General features: G+C 41.4%; 1 protein-coding gene across 1 annotated transcript in view; it reads right to left on the reverse strand.

Moving 5' to 3' along the window:
• The window catches only part of LOC137627261 (mutS protein homolog 5-like), a 134,018-nt gene that overhangs the window by 38,002 nt on the left and 76,292 nt on the right, over nucleotides 1-19,724 (reverse strand). The window contains exon 10 of the mRNA XM_068358341.1: nucleotides 7,429-7,512. Coding sequence (XP_068214442.1) covers nucleotides 7,429-7,512 — 84 coding nt within the window. The remainder of the gene's footprint in view (nucleotides 1-7,428; nucleotides 7,513-19,724) is intronic.

A 19,724-nucleotide genomic window follows, 5' to 3' on the forward strand; every position in this document is an offset into this window, starting at 1 on the left:
ACTTAGTTTAAAAGCTATAAACGAATGGCGGCCGGTAGTAGTACGGATAGGAGGTCCACCGGGTACCTAGATAACGGCTCCCCTTTAGTTCGCCGCTCTTCCCCCTCAAAGAGTTAAATCTATTCGGGGTGAAAATTGCTGTGTGTCGTATCTGAAAATATGTCCCCTGATATTATGCGATATCCTTAAAGTTATATTATGGATACTCACGCCAAGAGTTAGAATTCTGGAGACCTTCGGTTAATTCTCTGGGAGTATCACTGTAGCAAATATCCCTTAGAAAGCTACCTAAAGTTACCTTCCACCAGGACAACATGGCTGAGCCCAAAAACTAAATCTTATACTAATTTTAAATAAAACAAAAATGCCGTAACAAGGCTGACGTAAACAAAAGAAAAAATTACGTTAATACATAATACCTTCCTCCCCAAAGAAAAAAAAATTTTCCAAACAGAAAAATTATTATTTTTTTTTTATATACACATGGAAATGCACCTGTAAAGTAAGAGCAATAAGTATAAAGAATACACCTTAACCTACAATTCACCGGTTTTATAGTCCAAAAAGTAATATATATTATTATACGATCAAAAGTCTTAGTATATCGGGATAAATCAATAATTAATTTTATGGAAACCTTTATGAAACACTAGAGTGTATACTACTCAAAGAAACCTCCTAAACTTTATCTACAAAGCTAAAAAAATTGTTTTTATACAACCTCAAAGGAGAAACGAGCAAGGTGGCGTATGAGAAGAATCAGGCAAGCATACTAAATTTTAGAAAGGGTATCAGAAATATTGTTGTCAGTCCCTTTAACATGTTTTATAACCAAATTGAATTCCTGCAGAAAAAGCGCCCAGCGCAAAATCCTATGGTTTGCTCCCTTCATCCGCTCGATGAAAACCAGAGCATTGTGATCCGTCCATATCTCAACAGGAAAAGAAAAATTTGTCACATATGGCTTGAAATAGTTAAGAGCGAGGACCAAAGAAAGAGCTTCCTTTTCTATAGTGGAATAACGTTTTTCCGCTGCCAGAAGCTTTTTACTATAGTAAGGCACAGGATGAACACCGTCCTCCTTTCTCTGAAAAAGGACACCTCCAATGTCGACGTCACTGGCATCTACTGCTATAATAAAAGGCTTCTGAAAATCTGGGGAAGTCAAAATGGGGTTATTAATTAATACTGATTTAAGTTTATTAAAAGATTCTTCACACTGATCAGACCACCAGAACTCTTTTCCTTTTACTAATAAACTAGTAAGAGGCTGAGCATGATCAGAGTAATTATGCAAAAATCTGCTGTAACATTACCAGGCCTTTTCAAATTTATAATTGCCTCGAAGTTAGCTTGTTTCGGAGCCACCTGGCCTAAAACAACCTCGTGACCCAAATAACAAACTTTGGCCTGGCACAATTCACACTTAGACAAATTAACAACTAACCCTGCAGACCTAAGGGCTTCAAAAACCTTACGTAACCTTAACATGTGGGTATCCCAGTCATTACTATATACTGCAAAGTTATCAATATAAATTTCCACTCCTTTCAAATCACAAATTACCCTATCCATGAGCCTTTGAAAAGTACATGCAGCATTTTTCATTGCAAAGGGCATAACCTTACACTCGTATAGGCCAAACGGAGTGACAAATGCGTATATTTCACGAGCTCGGTCGGACAATGGAACCTGCCAATAACCCTTTAAAAGATCCAGCTTAGTAATAAATTTGGCAGAACCAATCCGATCCAGACAATCATCAATACGAGGAAGAGGAAAAGAATAATTTTTCGTATTGGCGTTCACTTTATGGTAGTCCACACACATGCAGAACATACCGTCTGCTTTATTTACTAATACAATAGGAGAACTCCAGGGACTTACAGATGGTTGAATAAGGTTATGTTTCAACATATACTCTATCTCCTTACTGACCAAATCCCATTTTACTGGGTTCAGCCGGTAAGGACTCTGCTTCACAGGAATAGCATCACCTACATCAATGTCATGACTTAAAATATTTGTCCTACCTGGAGCATTCTGAAAAAGATGTGAAAAGGAATAAATTAAATTAAGCACATCTTCCCGTTTGTTAACATCTAAATGATCTAAACTACTTTTTAACATCTCCAAATTTTGCATATTTCCACCCAATGCATCTGAAGGAAACTGACATCCTAACTCGTCAGAGTCCTCGGGAGGCACATTCAATACCACAGACACAGGCTCGGACATTATCGCTAATGGATCCCCTTGCTTACCAATATAAGGTTGCAGACGATTAACATGAAATATTCTACATTTACGGCTTGAACCGGGAGCTTCAATTTCATAGTTAACCTCTGAAAATTTCCTCAAAACCTTCCAACACCCCTTGTATCTTGGTTCGAGAAAACTATCCGGGTCCATACTCAGCACAAAAACCAACTCCCCAGGTTCAAATGAACGTACCTTTACCTTTTTATCGAAGTTGTTCTTTATTACTGACTGGGACCGTTCCAAATTTTTCCCTGGCAAACTTCCAGGTACTAACCATTCTTCCCTTCAAGTCTTCCACAAACCTTTTAACATTTATTTCCTCCTTCCTGTTGGATTTGAGCATTTCAAAAACAATGTCCAATGGTCCACAAACCTTGTGCCCTAATACCAACTCAAAGGGAGCTACACCAGTGGAAGAGTTATGATGATTCCTGATAGCAAAGAGGGTAAAAGGGAGGGCTTTGTCCCAGTCACTATCATGATCATAACAATGTTTCTTCAGAACAGACTTGAGGGTTTGGTGGAACCTTTCCACCACACCTTGACTCTCCGGGTGATAAGGTACGCTGGCAACGTGCTGAATGGCCAGTTCAGCACACTTACCCCTAAATACCTTACTCGTGAAATTCGTCCCGCAGTCGGTCTGAATTACACGAGGGAGACCATACCTGGAAAAGAAATTAATTTTTTTCAGACGACTTTGGAAGTAATACGCCTCATAGGTATAACTTCAGGAAAGCGAGAGCTCTATCCATGATAGTTAGTAAATATATGTAACCTGTTTTAGTTTTAGGTAAGGGACCTACCACATCAATTACTAACTCAGAAAATGGATCAACTATAGCAGGTATGGGATGCAACGGGGCTTTAGGGATCCCCTGATTTGGTTTACCCATAACCTGACAAGTCTCACACTCTCTGATAAACTGCTTCACAATCAATCTAATTCCAGGCCACCAAAAATACCTAGCCAGGCTATGAAAAGTTTTTAACACACCCAAATGACCTGAAAAGAAATTAGTATGAGCTAACTCCAAAACAGAATTTCTGAATTGAGAAGGTACCACAATCTGTTCCACCCGACCAGTTTTATTCAAATTATCAGATGCGGGATGACTAAACCTATATAATAAGCCCTTTACAACTCAAAACCTAGGTTTAGTCAGATCCTCAACATCAAAATTAAATTCATCTTTTTGAGCTTAAATAAAAGCAGCTCTGTCCCAATCAAGTTTCATATCACTACATCATTACAACTACTCTCTACTGGCCCGGGACTTAAAACATCTAACTCTACACTACTTAACATTAAGTCATCATCGCTCTCCACATCAAGTAAATTAGCAGCTTTTGCAGCGGACCGAGTCATTACAGCCACGGGACTAGCATTTACTGATAATATAGGGAACAGCTCCCGTCCTTCACTATCCAGCATATCATTTCCCAGGATACCATCAATACCCAGGATAGATAGACTATCCACCAAAGCCAACTCAGTGACGCGATCATATCTTGGAAAAGACATGCGGACATTAACCAAAAGAGTGGACACAACTGAATCTGGAAAACCTCCCAACAATACAAAATTTCCAGTAAATTTTTCAAAACCATTCAGAGCCCTCTTCATGACTAACAACCTGGCAGAAACAGTGTCCCTAAAAAACTTCACCTGGACAACATGAGAGTCAAAATCAACTTTCCAGGCCACACATATTTGTCGTACTTGAGTCATGATTGGGGATTAGGAACATTAGGCTTACTAATATTTATTAAACTATTTCCTACCTACTACAGGTCTGTCTACAGGACTACTGCTACTAACCTCTGACTTATCATTAACCAAGGCTACAGGACTTTGATTATTGCGCTGTAGGTACATCCTACGAGCATTACACTGGTTTTGGAAATGCCCGGGCTTGTTGCACCAAAAACAGCTTCCTTTACGGCCTGAGCTTCTATTTCCATTACACCTGTTATTTCCCCCACCTGGGAAGTCTCTATTAGCAAAAACTTTAGGGGGAGGAGGACCTCCTTGGACTCTACCCATATCCCTATCACCTGAAAAAGAATTAGAATTAATATTACCATCGTTAGGGATATGGGGAGTCGACGAGGAGGTTTCCCCTCTCCTACCACTATTAGGGGAGCAAGATGATTGATTATTTAAAGTCTTATACATAAAACTACCGCTACCTGAATGGTGAGTCAATACAAATTCTTCCGCTAACTGAGCGGCACTACTCAATTTCACACTTTTCACCTCCTCCAGGTGAACTATCAACTCCCTGCTACAGGCCTTCTTAAACTCCTCAAGGAGCAACAGTTCACGTAACGCAGCGAAAGTGACTACTTACGATTTTTCAGCCAGTCGTCGAACTATTCCTCCTTGACGCGTGCAAACTCGACAAAAGACTGCGCAGGGTGTTTCATATAGTTGCGAAACCGGAGGCGGTAGTCCTTTCAGGGACCAAGTCCTAGGACTTTAAAATTCAGGTAATCCTGAGCTACTCCCTCCTCCAAGGCATTATACACCCACATTGCCTTTCCCACTAACCTACACTGTATTAATGCAGTCAACATTTCTGCGGGCCAAGATAATCGGGAGGCCACACGATCAAATGCCTTGAAGAACTCTGGGACATCCTTTTCGTCAATCACTGGCACCAATCTTGGAAGGTAATTTTAGGGGAACTCATCAAATTGGCCCCCTGTAACCTAGCCATCTCTATATTTAATTTTGCCATCTCCAACTCATGACACCTTACCCGCTCGTTCTCCTCAAACTCCATTTTTTGCAACTCTATGCGCTTGCAAATAAGGTTGTATTCCTTCTCCTCCTTGGAGTCACCCAACGCATTAACAGGGGCCAGAGATTTGAAGGGTACAGAATCAGGGGGGGGGGGGCCAAGAACGGATTAGAGGGCACATTACCAGGACCCTGGGGAAAATTTGCTGGACCCTCGTAAATGGTACCTACGACAGGAGGATCCTCAAACAGAGTTAGACCAACCCTCATACTTACTTTGTCCTCTTCTAAACCCTCACAAAAACTCTCCTCACTATCACCAATTATCACTTTCTGAATGCTTAGCTTCAGCTAACTCCTGTTTTATTTTATCCCTAACTAATACCAATATCTCTGCTCTGGTGTCCGTCGTCTTCCGCAGAACACCCAACCACTTAGCACACTCAACTAATTGTTTCTTACCTAGCAGGGGCAAATACTTAAGGCAATCAACTGACCCCAAAAACTCAGCTGGATCAAAAACAAATTCCTCCTTTTCGTAAAACAAAGAAAAAAAATTCAGGGGAGAAAGGCAACACTAAAACAAAAAAAATAAATACTGAAGTCCACCCGAGTGTCGCTCCACCGACCATAATACTGGATACCCTGAGCTCTCTATCCTGTCACAGTCGGCAAATATGTTACGACCCTTGTCCAGCCCCTGGTGCAAGTTCTTATTGCACGATAAGAGAGGTCAGTGTTTACAAAAAATATCCAGCAGTAAAATGGTCAGCGGAAACGAAAACACTTGGGAAAACTTAACATCATTTATTAACAACAATTTTTAGAACAGTCAACCTCGTGACTACCTAACAATTTGAATTAATAACTTACAACTAACCATTAATAACTAACACTTAACAAATAACAATTAACAACCCACCACATTAACATTAACGTCTAAAAAGGCACACACTGAGACAGGGCTTAATATTAACAAATTTCTTAATGTGAAACACCATACTTTCAATGAGAGAGAGTCAAAAAATTAAAGCATAAAGCACACACACAAAAAAAATATATGTATTCTCACACTCTTTGGGGCTGAATAAAACCACCACCTGCTCCAACCAAAGTAGTGACTCCAATTGCACTCAGCTACCATAGGGATTGCAGCTTAGCAGGACTCCTCATCATTGGGAAAGAAATGGAGTCCCAACCCAAAAAAATGGTAAATAATATCTCCTCCCTGGTCACTGCCTCCCTACATGTCACCACGAGCTCCAAAGCTCCCGCAACTGACTATGGTGAGGATGCGTTGACGGTGGTGTCTCTCCCGCGTCCACCTTGAAGCCGGATTCCTAAGTGGGCGCTGCGGACCGCAGAAAAGAACACACAGGAAATGTAAGTCACCGCAGGTGGCAGAAATGCACCTGATAAAAGCTGTCAACCGTTGGTGTCGCAATCCTCAGAAAATCTCACATAAGCCAACTGCTGCAGTAGGTTCTGGGAGCCTCGAGCTCGAACAGTCCTTTTTAGCAATCTCGTTCCTCGCATGTAAACACAGGTGTCTCTTCTCACCAAGGACTCGAAAAACACAGAAAAGAAACAACCGTTAAACTAGACACTTATAAATCTTTAACCGAGAGGGGAGGAGGTTAAAACAGCACTTCAAAAGAAAAATATCAAATTTACAACTAAAGCCTTATAAACTAAATCTTATATTAATTTTACATAAAACAAAAATGCAGTAACAAGGCCGACGTAAACAAAAGCAAAAATTACGTTAATACATAATATATATATATATATATATATATATATATATATATATATATATACACACACACACACACACACATATATATATATATATATATATATATATATATATATACATATATATACACACACGTATATATATATATATATATATATATATATATGTATATATATATATATATATATATATATATATATATATATATATATATATATATATATATATATATATATATATATATATATACACTGTACAGTTTATATAATTCAGATCTATTTCAACGTGATAATGATCTTGAGAATTTTATATCTTCAACTCATTACTTCTTATATAATTTACCTATTTCATTATTTCCTTTCCTCAGTGGGCTATTGTCTCTGTTGGAGACCTTGGGCTTATAGCATCCTACTTTTCCAACTAGGGTTGTAGGTTATCTAATAATAATAATAATAATAATAATAATAATAATAATAATAATAATAATAACAATTAGAAGGAGAGAGTAAAAGATCTTGGGGAGTACTTTGGGATTATCGTTATCACTGTGTTAAAGTCCAAAGACGAATGGGAATAATTAAAACAGTAACGACAATACTCTACAGTGATGATAATTTTTAAATATCAACAAAAATAATCACAGAGGTGACTGAAAACTTACATTGCGTAGACATGAACACCTAAAACCAGACGACCTTCATGCGTTGTTGATGACAAGACATCTAATTCGTTTTTGCTGATAAACCTGCAGTCGAAAATGGAGGCAGATAAGTTTACAAATACAGTGGTATACCTACGGTATCTATATACACTTATACATACATATATACATCGATAGATATAGCTATGGATATAGGAATTGAATGGGTTAATGGAATTTGGCTATACAGTGAACCCTCGCTACTTCGCGGTTCGACCATCGCGGATTCACCACTTCGCGGATTTTTTCCATAACCCATATATATACAGTAATATATATATATATATATATATATATATATATATGTATGCATGTATTTATGTATATATGTAGGTATGTATATGTGTATACATATAAATATATATATATATATATATACACACACACACACACATATATATATATATATATATATATATATATATGTATATACATATATATATATATATATATATATATATATATATATATATATATATATATATATATATATATCTATATATCTAAAGTAGGAAGATGTGATGTAGTTCTAAGGGAAAAGTATGGGAAATATGTCTGGGTAATAAGCAAAGCTCTACCTCCAGTTTGTTTCTACATTATGATCAGAGATAAATGTAAACAAAACATTGGTTGCCATTTTTTATCGTGCTTTTTAGCATGTTTAGGAAATGCATGATATAAAATCACCTTTAATATTTGTGCCTGTTTTAGTTTAGGGTACTGTAGTACATGCATTAAGTGTTCTGTACATTAAAGGGTAGTTTGTTAACAGTACTAGGTACAAGGGAAGGTTTTAAAAGTCTGAATATACATGTTGAATAAATAGGTAAATATGGTGTCACTACTTCGCGGATTTTCACCTATCGCGGCCGGGACTGGAACCTATCTACCGCGATAAACGAGGGTTCACTGTATAGCCCAGTGTTAAGGACTATGATGCCACTCAACGCCAAAGTGCAACAGGGGGAAAACCCAGCAGTTGCACTATGAAGTAAAAATAAAAAGAAGGTTGGACAACAAGAAGTATGAAATGAATCAGGAATAGAGGTAAATTAGGATATAAAACGAGATTAGTTAGGGGCATAAGGAACAGTGCAAAAACCCTTAATCAATTCTTATAATGCACCCCGTAAACTGTGTGTGTGTGTGTATATAACGGATTTTGAGCAAATTTTTGGGTGAGAGTGCCATGTCGTCCTGATGGAAGGGTTCCTTTGGGTACCCTTCTAAGGGATATTTGCTACAGTGATACTCCCAGAGAAATAAACCGTAGGTCTCCAGGATTCTAACTCCTGGCGCGAGAATCCAATTAAGGATATCGCATAATATCAGGGGACGTATTTTTAGATACGAAACATAGCAATCTTTACCCCGAATAGATTTAACTCTGATGAAAGGGGGAAGAGTGGCGAAAGAAGGGGGTGCCGATATAGGTACCCGGTGGACCTCCTTCCCCATTACTACTATGACGCTATTCCTTTTCTTGTCGTTACGCAGAAATGGCCGCAGATAGAGTAATTTTGGGAGGGGTCAGCAAAGGGAGGGTCCATCAGGATGACATGGCACTCTCACCCAAAAATAGATTTTTCCCTTTACCCAAAATCCGTTTTTTGGGCTCAGGCCATGTCGTCCTGGTGGAAGCATACTAGAAAATTAACTTGAAATTACTATAGCTGTGAGTTTGTGTATGTGCCTTCTACCTTGAATGGATTTCCTTATCTGGTCTGATTGACCTGTATGTGAAATTCCAGTTGACTGTCATTTCCACTAAGCCTGGAACTGGTTTATCACTTCCTGCCCTCTGCAGGGAAAGTGCCAACATTGATAATAAGGATTCAAGGTTTGAATTTCCGCAGGAACGGAAGGTAAAGCTTTAGAGATTACCTTTCACTTGCCTTGGAAATCTGTATCCTGATTTCAAGTTCTGGGCCCTTCTAGGGGTTAATTAGCACTCTAGCATGTTTTATTTGTCTGCAACTGAGATAACAGCAATAAGACGCAAATGCGTTTAGTATTTTTACTGTGCAACTAGATTATCAAATGTAGTTATAATAGGGTATGAATCTGATCCAGCATTGAAAACACAACAGGGTCCATATTTTCTCTTGTAGAAAAAATAAGTAATTTCATTATCAGAATAATGCAACTCAATGGAGATGAGAAACCAAATCTGACTGACTTGTACAGATTTTGGCAATGCATAAACACTGTGACGCAAACGTTCACTCCGCACTGGTGTTATTGGTCAGATATGCACCTATATGGAACAGTGTGTTAATCATCGTTGTGATTTGCACTAGGGGGTAAGTGTACCCATGCATCCGATGCACTGGGAAGTCCCGAAGCAGTTCACTGTTCATCGCAGCATTAGACGATGGGTTTTACAATACAGTACTACCTGCCGCCACCACAAAATGTTTTATTTCATGTACTTGCTTCGCATAGTGTTTGCAACAGACCCTGGATGATCTCCACCCAGTGTATGAGTGAAGGCTTCCAAAGTCTATATGCTGAAAGAATTTCAACAAAGACGCAACTTTCCTTGGATCGTGACCTGCGGGTGTACTGTCAGGATCCGCTCTGCGAATAAAGTAGGTGAGCTTTGCTCTCAGTTGTCTTAGGGATAGGTTTGATCATGAGGTTTCGCCTCTGAAGAGCTGTCCTCCCTTGAAGTCTGAAGTTCTTCAAAGATAGACCTTAAGACACTCTACTGGGCACAGAGAGGTATCTTCCTTCAGTGGGCAGATTCTCCAAGGACCCCACCTCTTAGTGGGTAGCTCATTCTGGACAAGAAAGGCATGATCAGGAAAGAGGTTCAGTTCTCCTATGTCTAGGAACTGAATATGGCCTTCGTTTCTAGATAAGACCACTATTTCATTAATTCTAGTCCCTGAGGCTATGACAAACAGAAAAATGACTTTCTGTGTTAAATCCTTTAGAGTACAATTCTCATTGTTTAGGTTTGAAGCATAGTGCAAAACTTTATCCAAAGACCACGTGATGGGCTTTGGTGGGGTTGCTGGCTTGAGTCTAGTGCATGCTTTTGGGATCTTATTAAAGATTTCACTAGAGAGGTCCACTCCAAAAGCGTATAGAAGTGGTCTAGCCGGGGCTGACTTACACGGGGTAATCGTAGTAGAAGCCAGGCCTTGTTCGTGTAGGAATATGAAGAAAGCTAGACAGTAATCTATCGATATTTCTGTCGGTTCCCTTGTTTTCACAAAGGAAACCCATTTCTTCAATGACGATTCATATTGTCTCCCAGTCGAACTTGAATTAAACTCGTCGATGAAGTCAACTTTATTTTTCGAGATTCTAAACCTTTGTTCGCCGCTAGGGCGAGAAAATCGTGAGCTATAGGTTGTTGGTTCTCGAGGATGAAGCATAGACAGTCGACTTCTGGACCACTTGGGATAATGCTGGGTCTGGCAGAGGGAACAGCTTCAGTTTCAGTTCTAGAACTAAAGGGAACCAATTGCTTTTGGGACATTTGGGGGCCACTACTGCTGCTGTCCTTCTGAAGGATCTTAGCTTGTCGAGGACTCTTAGCAGGAGGTTGGTTGGTGGAAACAGGTAAATGTGATTCCACCTGTTTCGGTCGAGGGACATGGTGACCATCGCCTCTGCTTGAGGGTCCATATAAGGGGCTACATAACGAGGTAGTTTCTTGTCGCTCGTTGCAAACTGCAGTTCCGGGACTTTTTCCGAGGTGAAGGAGAATGGGTCTGCGTCTAGGGACCATTCTGTCTCTATGGGCTTTCGCCTGTATAGAGCATCTGCTGTTACATTGCGGAACCTTTGTAGGTGAACTGCTGATAGGTGACAGCCCTTCTTCCTTGTCCAGTGGAAGGTGACTATTACCACATGGTTGATGTGAGATGATCTCGAGCCTTGTTGATTTTGACATTTTACTATCTCTTCAACGCCAGGAAAACTGTCAGAACTTCCAAAACGTTGATATGAAAAGTTTTGAACTGGTGCGACTAATTCCCTTGCACTTTTCTCTCATGAGAATGGCCTCCCTATCCTTTCAAGGAGGTATCTGGTTGTGGTGGTTGCAGACGAATTGTTCGTGCTAGGCTCTTGGCTGTTGACCACGGCCTTAACTGCATACGCAACAGGGTCGGGGTCAACCTTGGTTGATATCTTTGAGCGTTTGATGCGTATCTTCTCTGGACTCCTGACGCATATTTTAGACGTGCTTTTAGCACCCGGTCTGTCACTGCTGCAAACTGGAGAGAGTCCAATACTCTTTCCTGTTGACATCTTGAAATCCTCTTGTGACGGATTAGTCTCTTGACAGATCCCTCTATCTCTCTCCTCTTCTTGGATGGAATGGAGAGGTGGTGTGACTTTAAGTCCCATTAGATTCCTAGCCATTAGAACTTCTGAGCTGGAAGAAGGCGAGACTTCTTGCGATTGATCTTGAAGCCCAGGTGTTCCAGGAACTGGATTACCTTGTTGGCTGCGTGCAGACAAGTAGTCTTAGATGCTGCCAATTTCAGCCAATCGTCTAGATATGCTAGTACTTGAACTCCTTCGGAGTGTAGCTGCTGGACGATTGTGTCTGCCAGCTTCGTGAATACCATTGGGGCTGTATTCAGTCCGCAGGGTATTGCTCTGAAGACAAATTTCTTCTGTAGTATGAATCCTAGGTAGGAGGAGAAAGGGCGGCTCAATAGAAGATGCCAGTGAGCATCTGATGGGTCTTCTGAAACTGTGTTTGCTCCTTTTGGTAGAAGGGTTCTTATGTTTTGCAAAGTAAGCATACGGAACTTGTTCTCGATGAACTTGTTGAGTGGAGACAAGTCTAGAATGACTCTGAGTTTGTCTGAGTCTTTCTTGGGAACACAAAACAGCCTTCCCTGGAATTTGATGGCCTTCGCTTTCCTTATTACCTTCTTGTTCAAGAGATCTGAGGTATATTCTTCTAACGAGGGGGTGGAGTGCTGGAAGAATTCTGGAAAACATGGTGGAGTTCTGTTCCATTTCCACCCGAGTCCAATCGTTAATAGGCTGCGGGCCCAGGGATCGAAGGTCCAACGATCCCGAAAGTGATACGGTCTGCCTCCTACCTGGAACCCCTCTTTGGATGGGGCGTCCTGTGGATTTGTTTCCGTGACCATGTCCTACTCGGCCCCGGGAGGAGTCACCTTCGGGCGAACTTCTCTTAGGGCCATTTTCTTTCTAGCTAAGGCAAAAGGAAGTCGACTGCCAATCAAAGTTGGGGTTAAACACTGGTGGCTGGGCTACCAGTTGTTGAGGGACCATCTGGAAAGTGGTTTGAGGCATCATGGTCATAGTCACGGCAGAAAGTTGTGCAGGTCTGCGTTGTCTCCTTGCTTTTTTATTCTTGGGCTGGGGACCTCCGTCCGAGGAAGATTTCCTCTTTGAGCTCATGCCCCACTTTTAAAGAAGGTTCCAGTTCTCTGTGGTTGTTCTGACTATGATCTCTTGGACCAGTTCCTGTGGAAAAAGGTCTTTACCCCAGATGTTCAAGGTAATCAGTTTCCTTGGTTCGTGTCTTATGGTCGCTGAGGCCATAACAAACTCTCTGCAGGTTCTCCTCGATCTCAGGAAAGCAAATAAGTCTTTCACAAGGGTACCCATGTGGGACTTAGCCAGGAAAATGAAAATTTCTGGGGCGTTCTGTAGACCTGCACTCATTTCCAGGCAGTTCTGACGAGAAAGGGAGGCCACAAGTTTCTCCTTCGTCTCCTGTTCCCTCCTCAGAAGATCGTCTGGCAACTTCGGAAGGTTCTCATTGAACTGCTGGCCTGCTATCTCTGGATCCAACTTAGAGACAGAGAAGGTAAGGCGGACATCCTTCCACTTCTCCTCGCAGGCAGGCAGGCAGTGCTAGAGAAAATGGTTTGCATTCCTCTAGGGTTGGGCAGGGTTTGCCCTAGTCGACTGCCTTGATTACAAAGTCTAGTGCTTTCTCCGAAAAGGGGAAAGAGATGGAGGAAGGAGCAAGAAAGGTGGGATATCTCTTGCTCATTGCTGAGACTTTGGAGTTGGTGTACCCAGCTCCTTTCAAGGTTTTCAGGAGGATAGTATGCGCCTTGTCATGCTCGAAGACAATGACCTCTTTGGGTATCGTTTTCTCACGGGCTGCATGTTCATCCCGCTGTCTCACGTAACATTCTGGGTAAGCTGAGAAGTTAGGCCAGAACTCAAGATTTTCAATCAGTTTGGTCCCAAACTTAGAGACGAATAGTTTCCCATTCATCATGGGCATATGCTCCGCATACCTCCAGGGGTTAGTTTCGGAGCGGTGAGAGAGATTCAACACTTGGATGGGCTTCTTAGTGGAGCCCTTTATGATTCTCTCATCGTCTCTTGTACCTTTTGGAACAACTCCATCATCTTTTGAATTGAAGTGAGGATCTAGGAAGCCAGGATGACTGTCAGAATACCGGCGAAAGAGAATTTTGATGGCTATGACATCACTAAAGGACAGAATGGGGAAGGGTAAGGGTCTTGTAGTTCACTGAAATGAGAGGTGGCGGCAGGTATGCCGCCTACCTTCAACAGTGAACTGAGGGAGCATGGCTTTCTGTGCTGACGACGTCGTCGGCGGCAAAGGAAACATGGTTCCTTTGCTGGCGACATCGTCGGGGGCAAGACAAGGGCACCCAGAGTTTGTCACTATCTAAATCAAAGCCGGAGCTCGTCGGCAATGAAGAAGACAGTGGTTGCCGCCTGTAGCGGCGGCGGCAGTCAGGGAGGGAGGAAGGGTTTAGCCTCTTTTCTTGGAGAGAGAATGTATATCATACCTTATCCATAGATTCTAGAGCATGTGAGTTCTCATCTGTATCAATGAGGAATGATAGGGTGAGGCTAAACATGGAGAATTTATTTACTAATGTATAAATGAGCGAGAGTAGTCTCGCTCTGGTAGGATCCCCAGCCAAGGTTTGGTACCCCTGGGGCTCCCGCCGCATACGATCAGTAAATTCACTTAATAGGAAGAGGAATAAAATTCAAGTATGCAAGATCACCACTTGTATAAATGCCTAAATAGCTAACATTATAGCTTAATACCGGGAAATGTCGCCCTACTGACTAACTAGAATGCAATAGTAACGGGCGACTGCAGTCATAAAATGGCTGCTTCCAGTCAGGGCAAGGCTCACCTAAACACACTTAAATTATCGAAATTTAACTGTGAAAAGGGAGACTAAAATAATACAAGGAAAGAATTAATACTCAACTTTCCAAAGGATGAAAATGTTGGAGATTGTATGATGAATATTCCAAAAACTTGTAACACAACACCGGGTTAAAAGGAGCACAACTCGCTTAGAGAGCTACAAGAAAAGGAATGGTGTCGTAGTAGTAATGGGGAAGGAGGTCCACCGGGTACCTAGATCGGCACCCCCTTCTTTGGCTACTCTTCCCCCTTTCATCAAAGAGTTAAATCTATTTGGGGTGAAGATTGCTATGTGTCATATGTAAAAGTACGTCCCCTGATATTATGCAATATCATTAATTGGATACTCGCGCCAGGAGTTAGAATCCTGGAGACCTTCGGTTAATTTCTCTGGGAGTATCACTGTAGCAAATATCCCTTAGAAGGGTACCTAAAGGAACCCTTCCATCAGGACGACGTGGCCTGAGCCCAAATTTATTTATATATATATATATATATATATATATATATATATATATATTTATATATATATATATATATATATATATATATATATATATTTGTCTATATATATACATATACATATATATATATATATATATATATATATATATATATATATATATATATATATATATATATATATATATATATACACACACATATATATATATATATATATATATATATATATATATATATGTGTGTGTGTATGCATGTAAATACATTTATAAGGGGATGCAAATTAAATTATTTTAATCATGAGAATAAAATAAACGGATTTTGAGCGAAGCAATAAATCTATTTTTGGGTGAGATAGCCATGTCGTCCTGATGGAAGGTTCCTATAGGTAGCTTTCTAAGTGATATTTGGCTACAGCGATATTCCCAGAGAATTAACCTTTAGGTGTCAAGAATTTTAACTCCTGGCACGAATATCCTTAAAATTTCTCTTAAGGATATTGCATAATATCAGGGAACGTATATCTTGATACGACACATAGCAATCTTCACCCCGAATAGCGTTTTCGTTTCGAGGAGGAAGAGTGGCACAAATACAAGGGGAGCCGTTATCAAGGTTACCCTTCCTCCCGTACTACTATTGAGTATCTACATGGCACTGTATCCAAGATGGTGCTCATTCCTTGTAGCATAGAGCATGGTGCTACAGATATAGTAATTTTGGGAGGGATCCTGCCAAGGCCTTTTCTATAGAAAAGGAGGGCGGGTCCATCAGGATGACATGGCTATCTCACCCAAAAATAGATTTTTTGCTTCGCTCAAAATCCGTTTTTTGGGCTCAAGCCATGTCGTCCTGATGGAAGTTTACCAGAGAATTACTAGAATGTACTGTATCTGTGGATTTTCATAGGTGCCTTAACCTTGGGACAATTTTTCTATAGTCATCCAGATCATTGAGACAAATGACGTTGCCGTTATCCGTCATTACCACTAATCATTGTACGTTATCCGTCATTACCACTAATCATGGACAATGTTAGTGCTTCCTGCCCCCTGCAGGGAAGAGTCATACTAGACAGTAGAAAAGGGGTCTCAAGGTTTGCATGTATTGTATGAACGAACATAAGTATCCACTAGATTTACAAAAGGTCTCACGGTTTGTATATGTTGTCGGAACAACTAAGTGTCAACTAGAACCATTGTTTGTAAGCATACAATAATATGAGGTTTACTTAAATAAATAAGTAAGAGAACTCTGGCATATTTAATGTGCTAATCGCAGGGCGAAATAACACGCAATTACACTCTGATAGACATTTATTTCGAATAAATGACCAAATGGAATAACGAGTGTAACGTGTTAAGGGAATTATACGTACAACGTATACAGAAAATATTTTTCTCCTTGAAAGGGAAGAAATGATGATTGCTACTCTAAATTTGAAAATTTTTGATAAATTTTCCTGATATAATTTCTGTAAATGTTATATACTATCAACACTGTGTACTATGTACACATGGCACAAGTGTTATCTGTATAATTCCACACCTGAGATTTTGAACAGTCTTAGTGTCACCATGGTGACACTCACTTAAAAGGTATCGCACTGGAAGTGTCAACACATTTTCACACTAATTGATAGTCCCAATTAATTAACTGTTCATCGCAGCACTAGACGACAGGTTTTAATACACTACCTGCCGCCACCACATAATGCTTCAATTCGTGGACTTGCTTTGCGTAGTGTTTGTAGAACACTCTGGATAATTTCCATCCGGTATATGAGCGAAGTCGCTCAAAGTCCATATACTGAAAAAAGTTCAGTGATGAAGCAATTTTTCTTGGATCATGACCTGCAGGTGTACTGTCAGGATCCGCTCTGCGAATGAAGTAGGTGAGCCTCGCTCTCAGTTGTTTTAGGGATAAGTTTGATCCTGAAGTTTCTCCTTTGAAGAGCTGTCGTCCCCTGAAGTCTGAAGTTCTATGAAGATAGACCTTTAGACACTCTACTGGACACAGAGAGACATCTTCCTTCAGAGGGCAGATTCTCCAGGGACCCCATCTCTTAGTGGGTAGCTCGTTCTTGGCAAGAAAGGCTGGATCAGGAAAGAGATTCAGTTCTCCCACTTCTGTGAACTGAATGTGGCCTTCATTTCTTGATAGGGCTACTATTTCACTAACTCTAGCCCCTGAGGCTGTAGCGAACAGGAAAATAACCTTCTGGGTTAAATCCTTGAGAGAACAATCTTCATTGTTCACAGATGAAGCGTAATGTACGACCTTGTCCAAAGACAATGAAATGGGCTTCGGAGGAGCTGCAGGCCTAAGTCTAGCGCATGCCTTCGGGATCTTGTTAAAGATTTCGTTCGTCAGGTCCACTTGAAAGGCGTACAGAAGAGGGCTAGTCAGGGCTGACTTGCACGTAGTTATCGTGTTGGCTGCCAGACCTTGTTTATGAAGGTGGATAAAGAAGGACAGACAGAAGTCTATTGAAATTTCTTTCGGTCCTTTTGCTTTCACAAAAGCAACCCGCTTTTTCCAAGATGATTCATATTGTCTTCTAGTTGACTTAGACTTGTATTCTTCTGAGAAGTCTATACTGCCTTTTGAGATCCCAAATCTTTTTTTAACCGCTAGGGTGAGAAAATCATGAAATGAAGGTTTTGGGTTCTCTGTGATGAAGCGAAGACAGTCGACTTTTGAACCCGTTGAGATAGTGCTGGGTTCGGTACAAGGACCAGCCTCAGCCTCAGTTCCATCACTAGAGGGAACCAGTTGCTCTTGGGCCACTTAGGGGCCACTAGAGCTGCCGTTCCCTGGAAGGATCTCAGTTTGTTGAGGACCTTCAGTAGGAGATTGGATGGAAGGAACAGGAAATTCCAGATCCATTCGTTCCAAACTAGGGACATGGTGTCCGTTATCTCCTCTAGAGGGTCCTCGTATGGGACTACGTATCAAGGTAGTTTCTTGATGTCGCAGTTCCGGGACTTGTTCCAAGAGGGAAGAGAACGAGTCTGCGTCTGGGGACCATTCTGACTCTATCGGCTTGAGCCTGAATAGGGCATCCGCTGTCACATTGCGGAACCTTTGTAAGTGAACTGCTGATAGGTGCCATCTCTCTAGACAAAGGATGGCTAATATCACATGGATGATATGGGACGATCTCAAGCCTTGTTGGTTCAGACATCTCACTCTCACTTCACTGTCCAAGATCAGCCTGATGTGGACTGATCTGCGAGGGGAGAGTTTTCCCAACGTCAAGAGGACTGCCATGTCTTCCAAAATGTTGATGAGAAAGGCCTTGAACAGAGATGACCAAGTCCCTTGGACTTTCCTTTGATGGGAGTGAACTCCTCATTCTTCCGTCGAGGCATCCATGTGGATGGTCATCAACGGCAGAGGTGGTTGCAAGGGCACGGTCCTCATTAGGCTCTTGGCCTTCAACCAAGGGTTGAGAAGTGATTGTAATAAGGCCGGTATCAGTCATTTTAGATCCCTTCGAGCGTTTGATGCGTATCTTCTCCAGACTCCTGGCGCATCTTTCAGCTGTGCTCTTAGCACTGGGTCTGTTACTGCTGCGAACTGGAGAGAGCCCAGCACTCTTTCCTGTTGGCGTCTTGAAATCCTGTCGGATTACAGTAGTCTCTTGACAGACCCTGCGATCTCCCTCCTCTTCCCTGAGGGAATGAAGAGACGATGTGACCTCAGGTTCCAATGGCTTTCCAACCATTGAAACCCTTGAACTGGAGAGAGTCGACACTTCTTGAAGTTGATTTTGCATCCCAGATGTTCCAGGAACTGGATCACTTCTTTGGATGCTTGCAGACAAGCCGTTTCGGATGCTGCCCACACCAGCCAGTTGTCCAGGTAAAATGCTACCTGAACACCTTCTAGGCGTAGTTGTTGCACGACTGCGTCTGCAAGTTTCATGAAGATACTTGGGACTATGTTTAGTCCGAAGGGTATGGCTCTTAGAACACACTTTATCATCTGTAACTTGAATCCTAGGTAGGAGGAGAGGGGGCGACTGACTAGAAGGTGCCAATAGGCATCTGTCAGGTCTATCGAGACTGTGAACGCCCCTTTTTGTAACAGGGTCCTTATGTGTTGAAGGATTAACATCCTGAACTTGCTGTTTTTTATGAACTTGTTGAGTGGCGACAAGTCCAGAATGACTCTGAGTTTTTCTGAGTCCTTCTTGGGAACACAAAACAGCCTTTCCTGGAATTTGATGGACTTTGCTTTCCTTATAACCTGTATGCTCAAGAGCTATAGGGTATATTCTTCTAATGTGGGGTTGGAGTGTTGGAAGAATTGAGGAAATGATGGTGGAGACTTGTTCCGTTTCTATCCTAGTCCAATCTTGATTAGGCCGTGGGCCCAAGGATCGAAGGTTCAACGATCCTGAAATTGTTGGAGCCTCCCTCCTACCGGAAGCGTCTCCTTGCTTCAATTGATCGGAGGGTATACCTCCTCGACCGCATCCTCCCTTACTTCTTGAGGGATGTCTAGAGGAATCCTTTACCTTTCAACCGAGAGGTAGTGGTCTGCCGCTCAAACCCAGGATTGAATGCTGGTGACTGGGCAACAAGCTGTTGAGGCACCACTTGGAAGGTGGTCTGTGTTTGGGCCACCACTT

The sequence above is a fragment of the Palaemon carinicauda genome, chromosome 2 (assembly GCF_036898095.1).
Source record: "Palaemon carinicauda isolate YSFRI2023 chromosome 2, ASM3689809v2, whole genome shotgun sequence".
Lineage (NCBI taxonomy): Eukaryota > Metazoa > Arthropoda > Malacostraca > Decapoda > Palaemonidae > Palaemon > Palaemon carinicauda.